Source organism: Centropristis striata, chromosome 5 (assembly GCF_030273125.1).
Source record: "Centropristis striata isolate RG_2023a ecotype Rhode Island chromosome 5, C.striata_1.0, whole genome shotgun sequence".
Lineage (NCBI taxonomy): Eukaryota > Metazoa > Chordata > Actinopteri > Perciformes > Serranidae > Centropristis > Centropristis striata.
The window spans coordinates 41401502-41417975 of record NC_081521.1 but is presented as its reverse complement, the minus strand read 5'-3'; the positions used below and the strand labels follow the sequence as shown (position 1 = coordinate 41417975).

At 40.3% G+C, this 16474-nt stretch overlaps 1 protein-coding gene across 2 annotated transcripts in view; it reads right to left on the bottom strand.

Moving 5' to 3' along the window:
* Positions 1–582: 582 nt before the first annotated feature.
* The window catches only part of ift122 (intraflagellar transport 122 homolog (Chlamydomonas)), a 31906-nt gene continuing 16014 nt past the window's right edge, over positions 583–16474 (bottom strand). For both annotated transcript variants that reach the window (XM_059333883.1, XM_059333884.1), the window contains 12 exons: positions 15900–16066; positions 13664–13835; positions 11197–11299; positions 8426–8566; positions 8240–8337; positions 6107–6207; positions 4415–4580; positions 3492–3609; positions 3284–3412; positions 1723–1799; positions 1443–1607; positions 583–1276 (listed from right to left, as the gene is read on the bottom strand). In XM_059333883.1, the coding sequence (XP_059189866.1) occupies positions 1190–1276; positions 1443–1607; positions 1723–1799; positions 3284–3412; positions 3492–3609; positions 4415–4580; positions 6107–6207; positions 8240–8337; positions 8426–8566; positions 11197–11299; positions 13664–13835; positions 15900–16066 (1524 nt within the window). In that variant the 3' untranslated portion in view covers positions 583–1189. The remainder of the gene's footprint in view (positions 1277–1442; positions 1608–1722; positions 1800–3283; positions 3413–3491; positions 3610–4414; positions 4581–6106; positions 6208–8239; positions 8338–8425; positions 8567–11196; positions 11300–13663; positions 13836–15899; positions 16067–16474) is intronic.

The following is a 16474-nucleotide window of genomic DNA, read 5'->3' as shown; positions in this document are numbered from 1 at the left end:
ATGTGCTCTGCAGCCCCCTGAAGTGATGCAGCACCTTTTAACAGGCCAGCGGATTAGGGACTTGCATGGAGCAAAGTGCTAGCAGAGATGGAATTAAGACACCCAATCTCAGTCTGTCTCCGTCTCTTTCACATGCACACACACATAAAGCATTACAGGAGAAAACTCCAGAAACGCTGTGTGGTATGTTAAGTATTTTCAAGGTGAGAGGTCAAAGACATGGCTATCCTAACCCATCATTACTGCCATATGCATCACTGCATCATTAGGATGGGATGAGAGTAGGAGAGAAGGCAAAGAGGGGAACCAGCCTATTTGTGATTTAAACCGTTCAGTGGACAAACTATAAATGAAATTTCTTGAGCAATCCAACTTATTTGCATCTGTAAAAGCCTAATCCCTAACCACTGCATAATGCAGAGCTCAACTCATAGCCTTAAGTGTAATCAGAGTCAGTGGGGCATACATGCACTCTCACTGCAGCTCTCTCTTTTATAGCCACAAAACCTGAAGTTTAATCTAAAAGAGTAAGAAGTTAATACCACTCTGTCTTTTTAACATCATTAAGGAAACCCACTGTAATAAAAAGTACCAAAATATTTTATTGAAAAGGTTTTTTTCCCTTTGTAACAATATAAAAAATGCATTGTCATTACTAAACAACAGATGTCCCGTACTTTTTTAAGAACAGCTTCATTATAGTCGACATCTGGTCTCTACAACAACAAATAGTTTTCTTCTAGTTTTAGAACATGTTTTTTTAAATAAATTTGCTTTTATAGAGATTTTTTTTTACACTGTACACCCTTGTTCCCTTTAAAGTGATGATGTATTCAGTGACAGATCAAGATAATCTGATGGTAATAATCCAATTGGGTTGATTGGCTGATGGTGCACTTTTCTTACACTCTATAATGACGAACACACAAACACTAGAGGTATTACTTCAGTCAATCACCCCTGGAGGATAAAGTGTTGAGAGGGAGTTCGTGGAATAGCATGCAACACGTTCACATTAACTTAACAATAAACAGATGTCTGTGTATATTACAATGACAACTAAATTACAACCTTAAAAAAAGTTTGAAATATCAGAAAATCCACTGCAGGATTAAAAAAAAATCAAAATGACAAAAAAGATTAGCTTCAGGTTACAAACATGTAAATGCTTTAAACAGCTGTATTAGTTCTAGTTTGGCTCATCGATGGGTCTGCGACAGTAAGGGCAGCAGTTGTGCTGCAGCACCAGGAGCTCATAGTCCTCACTGTGAAACATCTACAAGGAAATGCACAAAGACAGGAGCATCAGAACAGCCAAGAAATGAAATGTAGAAGACAAAAAAACATGACAGAATAGAAAAACTAGTGAAAGACAGAAAGACAGATAGGCTTTGTCTGCAGTTACACCAGGTTTTACTAGCCGGGAGCCTTATATGCTGTACCTTGAAGCAGGTGGGGCACATGGTGATGCTCACATCAGGCAGCAGGGAGCGGAAGTATTCCCATTTGAGCGGCCGGGGCCAGCGTTTTATCAGGACGTCCCTCCTGCTCATGGAGCGCAGCACTGAGCGACTCACCTTGACGGGGACAAAGGTGGAGCCCCCCTGCTGTTTGGACACACACATGAACACATCCACATTCTATTATGGGCCCCGTCCTTTTACCCTCTCCAGCTGGTTAGCCCGGTTGGTGGAATAATAATCGCCTTGTTTCCTTTCTCACCTCAAAACTCATTTTGGCTGTAAACGGGTCTTCCTCTGCATCATCCAAACCATCATCCACCCTCAAAGCCTGCAGCTCTGATTTGGTGTTTAATTAAGAAGAATAGATCAAGCAATGCAAACATTTCAACATGGTATTTTATTTGTTATGTGTTTTTTCTGTAATTATAGATTTTCAAGGCAGGAAAAACCCTTATAAAATGATCCCTCAGAGACTATTCTAAAAGTGAGAGTGTTCAAAATGCCGATCAGTCGTGGCTGTCAGTCACGTCGTGCCTCTGAAAGAACAGAGCAGACCTCAGTGCCCTTGAGTGTCTGCCGGCTAATGCAGGTTAATCCCTGCACTAGGGCTGGGGCTGCGGCTCTTGGAGGGTTAGTGTCATTAAGATGAGACAGGAGAGCCTCGCTAACCCTATTAGCTCAAGAGCTAAGATGACTTAGCTCTGACAGCTTACCCACCAGCACAGAATCGAGGCCAACGCAGACTAAACAGCTTCTTAGAACTGTCACAGGGCGGAGGGCCGTCACATGCTTCATTTCCAAGAGATGTGCAGTGTTTAAGGGCAGGGAGGCAGCCTCTCAGGACCAGCAGAGAGGAGTTAATCATTCATACAAAGCATGTGAAAACATTTGTTTGTGCGTAGTTATGTGTTGTAACCACAGACTGTATATAAATAATGGACGTAGTCACCGTGACGTCACCAGTTGGTTTGTGGCCCGTTGGAAGCCTCGAGTTCAGCGTTATACTCGTCGCCATCTTGTTTCCGATACAGGAAGCATGACCATAATTGGACTGTGGCAGAGCGCGAGGGATCTGATCACTGACTACAGCCTCTCTACACCTCAACCTGACTGAGAGAAGCTGCTGCTAATTCATGTTAGCATTAACTGGAGCATTAACTGGGATGTTAGTTTTGGCTAGCAAAAAAACAAAAACAAAATGTTTGTTACTGACCTCAGAAAACTGAGCAGCGACTCCTTGGAGTGTCTGTTAGTCCAACCAAACACTGAACAAGACATTTACTGAACAAAACGTTCAAATAAACTGTCATTAAGTGAAAATACAGTGAAAGGCTCAAAGTTATGAGACCAAACCGCTAAACGTCCTCTTTTCTATCTATATAACGTTATATATAACTTTATTGACACGTTGCCGTGGATACGCATTGCTCTGCTTCTCTCCTGGTGACGGCTCGCCTTGTTAGTGACCTGTCAATCAAAGGTAGCCCCGCCCCAAATCATACCATTCTTTATCTTCTATTTTCTTCTAAATGGGGCCATTATTAGAACTATTGACATCAGATTGTCTTGAAGAAGATTTTTTACTAGCGATTGAGACCATAATGTTGTCCCTGAAAATTTTTTCTGAGGTAATAAATCAAGTGCGAAGTTTTCAAATTTAGCACTGAAATGAATGGGCAGATTTCTTTTGCAGCCAAACTTAGCGCCCTCTACTGGGATTTTCGGTGAATTGCAGGCTTTATGCACTTCCTGGTGGCTTCCATGCTCAGACACGGAGATTGCCGCCTGGTTGTAACATAGTGTAGATGATCAAAGGATACCACCGTTGTCCATATCCTGCCAGTGTGCATCCCTCTGATCCATGTGAGGAACTTCTAAGTCAATCAGAGACACAGCCTCTTCATCCCCGATGCCCTCCTCCAGGTAGAACTGCACCAGAGGCAACACCTCTGCACACATGAGGATACACTACATTACAAAGACCCTCTCTGGCAAATACTGCACGCCATGTGTTTGTGTGTCACTGACCATATGATGAGGCTGAGTAGATGAAAGGCTGCCTGCAGTTGATGCACACGCTGCCCTGGTTGTTCAGCAGGGGGTTGTTGGTGGAGCAGCGGTAGCACATCATGCCCTCAATCAGGTCCTGCAGGAAACAGATGGAAGTTTAACCTACACACTCCAGAGCAAAGGACAGGCGGAACTGCTCTAATAAGCAGAGAGTATATATTAGCAATATTTCAGAACAAGTACATTGCACTACAAGGAGTTTTTAACTGGTTATGAAACAGTCTTGAATTAATAACGATGCCTCTATATGACCTACATAAGCAAATGAGACCATGAGGGAATGGCTGTTTCTATATAGTTGTTCTAAAAGCCTGTCACTGGCTCTGATTCCCCCCAAATCAGATCAAACAATATATGGCTCGCAGACCAAATGAGCCTTTGTTTAAATGTTCCAGTGCGTAGAATGTTAAAGCAACCTATAATCAATCAGAGCAACAAAATGTGTGATGGAGCACTGAACAACACATGCAACTTTTTCAAATTTGAGCTATATTATCTATTAGATAAACAGCTGTGATTGCCCCGCCCAGGGCCAGGACAGGTGTAAATCTGTCTTTAAGGGAGAAGGACCAGACACACCTGCCAGAAAAAAAAGGCTGTAGTGTTTCATTGATATATGAAATTTTCTATGTTTTTAGCTATGCAAGATTAATAAGTAAAATATGATGGTGTTGAAACAGATACATTACTCCATTGCTATACATCCGACAAAGCTGTGGTTATAAAAAAACAAAATTAAAAAGTATTTACATCTTTCTTTCACTTGCTTCCAAATCAAATGAACACACTAAACAGACAGGAGCTGGTGGTACTCATAAAAACACTGAAAGAAGAACAAAACCAACACAAAACGAAAGTGTACATCCGACTCTTTAACACACCTCGCTGTCGTGAAATGGTTTGGAGCGAATGGTGAGGCTGCCCAGCTCTATGGACTCCTGGAAGCGAGAGGGAATGTGCAGCTCCTGGAGTTTCTCGTAGGAATACCTGGCCAGCTTAAACGCACCCAGTCTTCTGCTCTGCTTGGCCAACGCATATAATGTGTTACTAATAATGATGTTAAGGAAAACGAATGGAAGAGGAACAGCTGGATGAGGGATGTTGATTTACAGATATATTATTTACAGGGTTCGTACACTTTAGCAGTGGTCAAATTCAAGCATTTTCCAAGGACTTTCAAGGTCTATTTTCAAGCTTTTCCAGTATCTTACACCTGTCTAAAAATTGCATGTTTTAGATGAGTATTTACATACTAAAAGGGGGAGATTTCACTGAACCATACCAGCAGCCATGGTGTTACACTTTTAGGAGGAACGGTCTTCATTTCAGATAGGCTACGCATTATTTTTTACATTGAACATGTGATTATCTATAGTTTATAGATGGATATAGTCAGATTGTGAGAGAAATACAGTAAGAATTTCAAGCATTTACAAGCACTTTTTAAACCTTGAAAATACAACATTTAAATTAATTCATTTTCAAGGACTTAATGCACCTGTACGTATTTAAAATGAATGTATTTCACGTGGAAACATTTACACTTTTGTTCATTTATAAATAGACATGACAGTATATTCTCTCATTCTACGACTTAATGAGTAGAACAAAAGCCATGCTGAGCCAGTAAATTGGCTGAAAGCCTTGGAAGTATTACCTTGGTTAGGATGTTTGTGGGTTTGTGTGTGTGTGCTTATACGAGCATGTGTGTCTGTTTTTTTGTTAGAGATGAGGAAATTGTTGCTTATTTGTATTTATATGGAGGCAGATTGTTAGGAGAGCAGTTCTGAGAGTGGCAATGGCAGGTCAATGAGTTGCAGCTGCAACAGCTCTACGCTGGCACTCCTCCATCACCTAAAACTTAACACCACTCCTCTCCTTTCCTCTCCACTCAGCTCCTCTCCAGCTCCACCCACACACCCAGTTCTGCTCCACTGGGACTGTTGATAAATGCACGTCCTCCTATTGTGAAACTTGTTTAGTGCAGCTTTTCTGTGACACTGTTTTATTGTTCAACGCATCCCGGCTAAGTCTATAAATCAAAGTTCAAAGTTTTTGGAACACCTCGGTTTGGCCGCAGAGGATCCCAGCTGCTCAGCCTGATTTCCTCCTCCAAGGCTGGGCTTTCCTTCCTCAAACTGCCTCCACTGTGTTTGACTACTGCTTGTCTGTGTGGCTGTGGGTGGCTTTGTGTATTATTTCAAATTAAAGCACATTGTTTAGTGTGGTTATGTATGTTTGCATATGCACAAAGTTCACTAATCAAAGCATTTGTTTGGATAAGGGAGAATGTGCCTCTTGCTGGCTTCTCCTCCTCCCCATCATCACCCCTTTTCATTCTCTCAGCAGCAGCATGGTTTCCGCAGTGGCGCCAACTCTTCCGTTTTCTCTCTACTTCTATCTCTTTTCCACCAATTTATCATCACTGTCTCTGCCAGTCGTGATTTCAGATTGGCATGTCTGTTCTTGAGAGTTTTCCAAAGAGGAAAAGGCCGAACAATACTTTATTTCTAAAAGTATTTGCTTGATATCTTCCTGCTATGTTAGGACTACTTTCTTAAATGGAAGGATACACTTTGGAAATGCCTGGTGGTATGTCCTTGGTGAGGTTGTTCAGAAGGAACCTGCAGATGTTGAAGAGCGTCTCCGGCATGTGGGAACTGAAGGGCTCATCCTGGAGATAAAAAGAGTTCAAAAGAAAGGATTGAAAAATGACAGAAGTCTGAACTCTTTTCTTTTTTTTAAAGCTGCATCTCTCCTATTCCCCTGCTTAATTGTTTCATCTTTTAGCCTATAAAACCATGTAGAGTGATTCATCCCTCCTCACAGTACCCTCTGCACTTCGTCTGACAGGGAAAGAAGAATTTGCTAAAGCAATCCCTAACCACACTTTATCCCAAAAGTTGATAGTTTAAGGCTCCGTTCACACGAGGACGGTCTGAACAGAAGACGCAAAAGTGGCGTCTCGTCTTCACTTTTTATTCCTCGTTTAGACGAGCGTTTTCAGGAGGAAATCTGCTGCATACGGTGACGCAAAAGTGTGTGAAATTGGATTGTATGCAGCCAGGCGGCATCACTTAAAGCCATAAGAGCATCTTTGGGCATGCAGAAGTTTTCACACCACACATTTTCATCAGCTACTCCTTCCACAAAGTTCTCCTCCATCACTAGATCTCCCAGGTCTCGTTCACAGCCGTCTGGCTCCTCCCACCAATCGCTGCATCCAGAATGTGATGGAGGTAATTCCAGATCCTTCTCTGTTCACTAATACTATCTGTACATATCCTGGACATTTGGTGGAAAGACTCCTGTAAGTTTATTAGAGCTGCCAGAGCAGCTTGAAGGTCCCACCATGGAAATAATCCCACGTTTCTTTATTTCCTGTCCTGGAGCATGTATGTGACGTAAACACATACGTGACGTGAGCAGATCAGATCAGAGTTTTGTGTCTTGTCAGTGTAGACGACACGCTACGGAGGAGAGGATTACACTTTTACACTTTGGAGGGTGGTTTCAGATTTTTGCGTCTTTAAGCCCCCAAAACGCCGTCACCGTCTAAACGAAAGGCACTTCACATAAAATATTTTGTTGTTTTCAACGGCGAGCGTCCTCATGTGAACGGGGCCTAAATCTATAGTGGCTGCCCGGGAGAGTTAAGGTGAGATATAGAGGTTTCCTGCTCTGGTCTCTATTGAGGGGTGTGACCAAAGCTGAGCTGAAAGCTGAATCAACAAACGGAGCACAGTGATAGAGGCCAGGTCACCCATTTACTGCTCATAACCAGAGATTGCTTGTTTGTAAGTAGGTTAGGGCTGGGGGCTTCGAGAAGACCACTGATGAAGTAGTCATCATGATCAATCAAGCAGCTGGTTACCATGGTGATAGTGATCAGAGAGGTTTCAGGAAGTGGACCATTTTGACTATTGAATAAAAGGACACATCTATCAATAGGAGCAGTTATGTGTGGTATATTCAGCAGAAATTTAAACCTTTCAGCCTCACTTTAAAAAAGTTGCACTAATGTCCTTAGCAAATTACCATAAAATAATATATTAATATTATGATCCACTTTCACAGAGATAAGTCTTTTAACTGATCATTACCACTTATTATTCATTCATTTTCAGAATTTTCTCCCTTTTAAATGCCTGTTTCTTCACATAATGCCACAAAAATTGAACCTCTTTCTGTAAACTAAATGCTAGGGGAGAGTTTTTCACAGTCTAATAAGTAAAGTATTTCCGAAAATGTTTAATAATGGTGGTTCCTAGGAGGTTCAAGGTGATTACACTCCCTTTCAGTGGTCTTCAGTGGAACTTAACACCCTCAACTCTCTTTTGTTCATTTCCCTTAACAACCTCTCTGCACATTTTAATGTGTCCTTTATCCTAAGTCTCTCTTTTTTTCTGGATTGACATAATCTTGCAGAGCCAGACCTCCTCCTTGTCAAACCCACAGCAGTCTCGAGAAATTTGAGACAAAAGTTGATTAGAAAGAGGGGAGAAACACAGCGGGCTGTCAGTGTACCTCAAGTTTAAATAAAAACACATCAGGAACATGAGTGTGTTTGCACCTAAATAGAAACCTAACCACATAGTGCATACAGTTTCCAGGGCTTTCAATCTGAAAACCAATCATGAAGCTGCTTCCACCTTTGTCTGGTCTGGCTGTAAAAGATTAGAGCTGACAAAGTATCGTGTTCTCACCGTGTATCGTTGAATGGAGCGATAGACGTGGTAGAGCTCAGCAAGATGCTGAAAACGCTCAAACTTCTTCAGCATTTCATCCCTCTGGTCTTCACTTTCTGTTTTAGACAAACATACCAAGATGATTAGCAGGAAACAATACATAAATAAAGTTTAACAGTGAAAACAAATGTTTCTTTCCATTACCTCTAGCGATGTCCAGACACTGCATAGACAGCATCCAGTAGTAGTAGCCTGCATCGTTGAACCTGTTCTCCACCACTGCATTGTGGGTAAGCTGCTCCAGGACTTTAACTGCTTCGTTCTGTTGCCCTGCCTTGTGAAATGCTATGGAGTGAAAGAGAGAATAAAAGAAAGAAAAAAGTAGTGATTGACGGATGTAATGATGTGCTGTTGAGCTAATTCTGGATTTTAATTGCCAATCTAAGACATCCTCTGGTGCCAAGTTGCCACTGTTGTGGTGTTTTTGCACTACATAACTTATTTCCCAGAAAATATTACACACTCAAAACACTTGGAAATGATTATGACAACTTTTTTCAACAAGAGTACCTCCTGTGTCTTTTTTATCGCAAATATTGTCAAAGGAAAAGCTACCACACACCCTGAAAAACATCACAGCTTTCATGAACTGGCTTTGTGCAGAATTTCTGTTATCTCATATTAAAAATAAAAACTACTCTTGTGTGTTTATGAATGTGTTGATGACAATACAAAAACAACATTTTCTGATGCATATTCTATAAAAAGCCTTCTGTCGACAGTCACACATCTGGAAAGAATCACTCCAGATTTGCTGTGTTTTTGACATAATTGGATACTCATAATACAAAATGTTACTGTACCTTTAAAAAACACATAAACGTGTAGCATTATACACGCACACACAAAGAGCAATTTGTACTTAATGGAAACAAGGTTTTCCTCATTTCTTTTATATATAATAACTAACACACGTCATTTCCGAAAAGGGAGGTAGCTCCTGATTATCAAACACAAAACACTTTGACTTTAAAGCCCTAATAAACATGAGCAGCGTTCTTCATGTTGCCATCACAGGGTAATTAGAAGCAGCTTTAGGGAGGCGACCCCACCAGTGACCCTGCGCCTGCAGTCACAGTGGGGGTCAGGATATGTTCGTTAGAAATATTTATCAGTCTACCTAACTGGATAAAAACCACATTCAGCTGCTGTTGGTTAATGTTAGGAAGTAACACCCACTTCTTTTTACTTACACACTGCAAAAAAGCCAACTTGTGTTTTTTGGCCTAAAACAGTGATTTAAGTTGGTTTAACTTGGAAATATAAATTATTGACATTTAGGGCAATAATGTAAGTTAGCACAACAAAGGAAGCCAGTTGTCTGCTCAAAAACAAGTTGGTGAGTTGTTGTTACTTATATCTTTAAGTTGGGGTTCACAACAAGGGACAATAGTTCTGATAACTCTTATTTCTTTGTTGGGAAATGCAGGAAAGCGATGAAATTCGGTCATTAGCGAAAGCTAGCGGCTAACTGATGCTAGCGGCGCTGCTTGTTACAGCTACGAGAGTATCCATTAGCATATCAATGCTAACTCAAAATTGTCGTCGCAGCATTAGTTATTACAATGTAAAATTTTAAGTTAGTACAACTTACAGTTGAGTTGACAAACATCTGAATTCAGAGTTGAGCAAACTCAAAAACAAAATTTAAAATATTTAGTTTAATTGTCAAACTTAAAATTTTATCGAAGTTTGTTCACCCACAAAGTTCACCCAACTTTTCTTTTTTTGCAGTGCAGAAACAAGCAAAATACAAGTGGTTTCCAACATTTTCAGGTCAAAGCTGCTGAACAAATACACTTTTGTGCTAGAATAGTAAACACATAAGTTAAAAAAAAAATTCCTATAAAACCAAGAACCAATAAGATCTCTTTGAAAGTCCACAAACTCATTTTGGGAACAACTAAACTTCACTTGAACCCCCAAAAATATGAACCCCCAACCAATTCAGCCTAGTATTAACTATTTCTAAGTTATTATTGAAAAAGTACTAGTGCAGTGGACAAAAATAACTTAGGCGATTCTTTTAACAGTGTGACAATTTTCTTTTCTGGTATGCACCAAAATAAAAACATTTTTCCAGAACATATAATGTAAAAACAAATGCCTAAGGTTATTAAGAATGAATCACCACGTAGTTTGTCCAGCAAAGCATTCATCATATGAAATGCTTTCTTTAGAACCAATAAGATCTCTTTGAAAGTCCACAAACTCATTTTGGGAACAACTAAACTTCACTTGAAACCCCCAAAAATATGTCCCCAGCCAATTCAGCCTAGTATTAACTATTTCGAAGTTATTATTGAAAAAGTACTAGTGCAGTGGACAGGAGACAGGCTGGAATCTTAGACTCAATTACAATCACCAGTAACAGAAAACTGTGTCACCGCCTGACTAAAATACACACAATCAGCAAAATGCATGACCAACAGCAAGCTCCAATACAATCAGGCCTGTTCAGTCATGAGTTCCATGTCGAGACAGGCAGAGGAAGATTATGTACCAGAGGAAATATGCCTGCTGAGATCATAATTATAAATCTATGAGCTGATTATAACTATGGTTACAGTTGGTAATCATCATCAGAGCCGCTTGTAGTACTGGTGATTAGAGGCATGCATGCATGTCATTCAGTTAACAGGCAGCTCAGCTCTGTTCTGCTCGGCTCCAGCAAAGGGGATCATGTTTTACAGAGAATACAGAGAATCTTAAGGAAGTAGTGAAAAATGTCTGTCTCCAGAGCTGGCCAGGCTTTATCACTTCCATATGTAAACATTGGATCATTGGTTGCAGACTTTAATGTTTACTGAGCTTATCCTGGAAGCATACACTTTTTTTAAAAAAAGTATGTGAATGTATTCAAAATGGGCTGACAACTAAGGGAAGATGAAGCCCTGTTAGTGATGCAGACTCACCTTTTTGTGCCTCTTCAAAGAGGTCATTTTCTGCCAACCACTGGGCATAAGGCACATAGATGTCATTTTTGAACTGGGGGTGCTTCTCCAGCAGTGAGAAGGCCTGAGAAATAGACAGGTGAGATCAAATAAGAGGGATGCAATACAGTATATGTGACATGCTGATATAACAATGTGTAAGTAATATATCCTCTGTATTGTAGATATATCGGTATCTATCAGAATCTGCATATCGTCACCCTGTTAAAATAATCGCCTAACTCATTTTTGCAGGAAACACAAAAAACTTCTCCGAAAGTATAAGATATGACATTTATTCATCATTTCACTCAAAAAGGATGTAACAAAGGATGGCTATTGGCATAGTAATAACACTGTGTGTAAGTTATGTAACTTAAGAGAAATAAATGACTTAGGCAATTTTTTGAACATGCCTTTGTGACTTCAGCAAGATATGGTAACACTTTATTTTGAAGGTGTCTACATAAGAGTGACACAAGCCTGTCATAAACATGACATGACAAGTATCATGAGCATTAATGTTACTTCAAAGTGTCATTAATGTTCATGACACATCGCATGTCATGTTTATGACACGCTCATGTCACTCTTATGTAGACCCCTTCAAAATAAAGTGTTACCAAATCTTGCTTAAGTCACAAAGGCATGTTCAAAAAATTCCCTAAGTCACATTTTATTTTGACTTAGGCATAATAAATCCTCTTAAGTCACACACTTGACATAGGCCATTATCTTAAAGGGGTAAAATCACATGATCTGATCAACTGAGGATGGAGGAGATTTTAACCATAGGTGGCTATGAGGAGATGATTTAGGCAAAAAAAACCCAATTTGGACAAAAAATAACTTAGGCGATTCTTTTAACAGTGTGACGATTTTCTTTTCTGGTATGCACCAAAATAAAAACATTTTTTTCCAGAACATATAATGTAAAAGCAAATGCCTAAGGTTATTAAGAATGAATCACCACGTAGTTTGTCCAGCAAAGCATTCATCATATGAAATGCTTTCTTCTATCATCTTCAAAAGGCTGAAAAACAGCAACTATAGGACTACTTTCCCAAAGATGATGTAGTTGACAATGTAATACATTGTATATACAAGGTATAATGATATTAAATATTCTTTAACAAAGTTATTTGTTTAAGAAAGCTGCCTTGTGACTTCTGACTACCCTTGGCATATTGGATAGAGCACTTATAAAAGGTCTATTGAGTGCCATACTGGTAATCTGTGAATATTTCCCCTCTAAATTGGTGTCACTATCAGTCTCAGAAATCCCATACTGTTCAGGCTCTAATTGTAATACATGAAGAAAAGAGTCAGACTGCCCTGCGTAATTACAGCTGAACTGCAGTTGATTAGGGACATATGAGTTACCACACATTACTCAGAGAAACACACATTACTTCCAGTCAAAACATCTTGATACAGCATTATTAATGAGTTGAGAACAAAGCAAAGTGTATGAGCTAAGTTGATTTCACACTCAATTAGAAACTACAACCGCAGCTCTTTGGCTGTTTGAATGACAGGATATAAAGAGCTGCTGAAGTGCGCAGTGGACACATATTTGCCTGTCACAGTGACGGATGAATCTAAATGTCCTGTGGCTAAACCTGAGCCAAGAAACACACTAGACATACTGTACAGTAGAAAGAGAGACTGTGTGTGTCCCAGACCTGCTAGCCTCAAGTCATTTAAAGAAATACTTGGTTGTAAAGTGAATAGCATCCATATGGCCCATGCTGTAACTCAGTCTCTGCTCTGTCCCGTCTTGGTGTCCACCTCCTCCAGTGAGGCACAGAAAGCCTAATAGTTTCCCCCTGCCTCTGTGAATTCTTTTTTCTCTCTGAGGATCAAATAAATATCCAGAAAGACTTCATCAGACACTCCACCAGAACCATGTGATCATGATTTGATGTTCTGTTTTTGGCTCTGCTGTATCAGCATGCAAATCGCCAATGTGCATCTCTGTAACGCCTTTAACTCGATTAAAGACTGCAGATGGATTAAAGAAATGTAATATTTTCTTCTTGTCTGAGCAGCATGATGCACCCCTGATGGAGGGATTTGATTGGAAGCAGAATAGAGGTTTAAGCTGATACTCTTTCGGTGCGGTAGAGTGTTTTGTGCTTCTCACTCACTAATCATGGTGTGGGCATGGATTCAGAGAAATCCAAAGCTGGATGATTAGCTCTGGAGTGTGTGTGTGTGTGGTTTAAGTTTGTCTGTGTATAAGGAAACCCAGCAGATGTATTGCCTTATTGTTTGCATACAGCTGCGGTTACTTTAACAAATGGTTTGTGATACGGGTTTCTGACTACCACAGTAGTTTATTGAGCACAGTCCTATGTGGTTCACATTATATTTATGCGATTGTCTCAGGATACTCTATATATAAGTCATGATGAGCAGAGCAGGTGTGTGTATAAGTGTGTCAGACCTCTTCCCAGTGCCGGGTCTCCACATGCAGCTGCACCAGAGCCTGCAGGTCTCCCATCTTGGAATAAGTCTCTGATGCATATCCATGGTGCTTCAGCTTTTTGAAGTAGAGCGCGCACTTGGCCAATGGCTCGCGTTCAGCCTTGTCCAACTTCCGAGCGATGTCGATCAGCCTGGACGAGAGGAGAGAAGAATGAGCACACACAGAGAGGGCGAGGGCAGATAAACCCTTACATGGAGCTCCCTTGTACTGAATTATGCTCATGACCCCAAAAAGAATATGAAGCAGCCAGGGTCACTGGCTGAATCAGATTCAGGTTAAAAAGCTCTAACTCTGTTCAGCTGCAGTGTTTGTTGTGCTGACCCACTGGTAGCACCACAGGAAACTCACACCATTCAGACAATAGGTCAGATGGAGTCAGTGGGGAGTTCTGATATGACTGCCAGACCACTGGCTTATCAGGTTGCCTGGTTTTAGAAAACACATGCTCACAGCCCATATTCCCACTACGCATGTAGGAGTGAAAGCTAATAGAAAGGGGACACCTTTCCACCCAGCTGGCCTCAGTGGCTAAGGCAGTAGTTCTCAACCTTTTTGAGACGCGACCCCCGCTCACTGAACAGAATCTCACACGCACAGTTCAGATCACCCAAAAAAGAAACAAAATGACCAAAAAAAGGAAACAAAATGACTAAAAGAAGACACAAAATGACCAAAAAAAAGACACAAATTGACCACAAAATGATCAAAAAAGACACAAAATGACCAAAAGAGACACAAAATGACCCAAAATAGAAACAAAATTACCAAAAAGACACAAAATGACTAAAAAAAGACGCAAAATGACAAAAAAAAATGCAAAATGACTAAAAAAAGACACAAAATGACCAAAAAAAGGAAACAAAATGACCAAAAAAGACACAAATTGACCACAAAATGATCAAAAAAAGACACAAAATGACCAAAAAAAGACACAAATTGACCAAAAAAGACACAAAATGACCAAAAAGACTAAAACACATGAACACTTTAACACAGTGGAGACAGAGCTGACTTCCAAAATGATTTGGCGACCCCCAGAAATCATCTCGCGACCCCAATTGGGGTCCCGACCCCAAGGTTGAGAATAGCTGGGCTAAGGGAGGTGATGCAACATCTCAATTCGTGACCCCTCACATAACTTTGGGAGGATTTGCAAAACATCTCTGGATAACATTAGAGCTAAGCTTTAAACACCCACCTTCCTGAATGTTCCAAATGAAGTAAGTCACATTTATTTATTATGTTATATCTTTTTCCATCGTTGTAGCCAACAATAAGTAGATAATATTTAGGTCTTAAATTTGGGAAACTGTCCGTTTTTTTTCTCCACGTTTTTCTTTTTCTGTCTTTCTTGTTTTCTTTGCATATTATTCTATACTGTCGGTTTAAAAAAAGCTAATGAAATATGTTTTTTTAAACTCATAGAAAGGTAATAATTCCCTTTGGAATTGTTAGCTTTCATAGCTTCCACTCAGCATATCAAATATAGCTTTTAATACAGCTCATAGAGGGTGATACTTACTGCTGCTGCCTTGTGCTACTACTATGCATCACAGGCTGCAAGTTAAAAATAAGATAAAACAATTCATGTCTGATATTTTTTCTTTCCAGAAAAAAAGCTAAGTGACCTATTTTGGAACAATTTAAACAGTTTCTCCCTCATTGAAAAAATCTGAATATGCAAATGTATTTTGTGATTAAATGTAATTTGGGGGTGGTTTATACAGTACAGCGATCTGACAACTTTGAAAGTTGTGTAGTGTGAACAGGCATGAGTGTGGATCTGTATCAGTTCCAGTCCTGGAGTTCAGGGTTTGAACCTACATGAGGGTTACAGTCCCGAGCTAGCTTCAATGCTCAACACTCACTGATATTACAGTATTCTATCAATGTCTAGAAATCCAGAGTCAAAGAGTCACAGAGTTCCTCCACTGACAATAAAATTGAGACATTTTCAGACAAAGTACAGGGAGTGAAAATTTCTAACAATATTCACCTGAAATGACTGTGTTTTGCTCAGTTATGGACTGTAAAAATGTGCCCATTTATTATATTCAAAGAATGTCTATGAATGACATTCTAGATTTAAAAAAGTCCAAAAACACACACAATTCTTCTTCTCCAGACGGGAGTTCTAGTTCTAGTTCTAGTGGAGGACTGATGTGAAATGTTTCGTGCAGTGAGTGACACATACATGTCTTCCCAGCCGTGTTCTCCTATAATGTCTATGGCTTTGAGATGTTCTCCTGCTGACAGGTACATCTCCGCTGCTGCCCGGGGCTCCTTGCTGCTCTTAGCCCAGTCCGCCTGCTTGGTCATCAGGATCCGAGAACTCTTCGGGTCTGTCACTCCAACAAAGTCCTGCAAGACAAGACAGACAGACAGACAGTCTTTTCACAAAGTTACAAGCTCACTAACATACCAGCGGATAGCCGGGAAATCTCCATTAACACTGATGATAAGCGAGGTATGTATGTTTCACAGTAAATCTGAAAGAAGAGCAGGAGAAGTCCAGTTGAGACAGACAGGACCATGTGGGTCAAGAGAGTCACACAAACAGCAGGCAGCTAGTCCATCCTACCTAAAACAAACAGGCTGAAGGACCAGATGGCCACACAGCCACATAAATATACAGCAGCCACATCAAACACACATACAATCTGATGCATGCGCACACACAAATATACATGAGCGAGTCATAGCTGTGTCATCTGCTGCAGCAATGTGAATGTAATGCTGATGATCAAAGTGCCCCCCCCTCATGTAAAC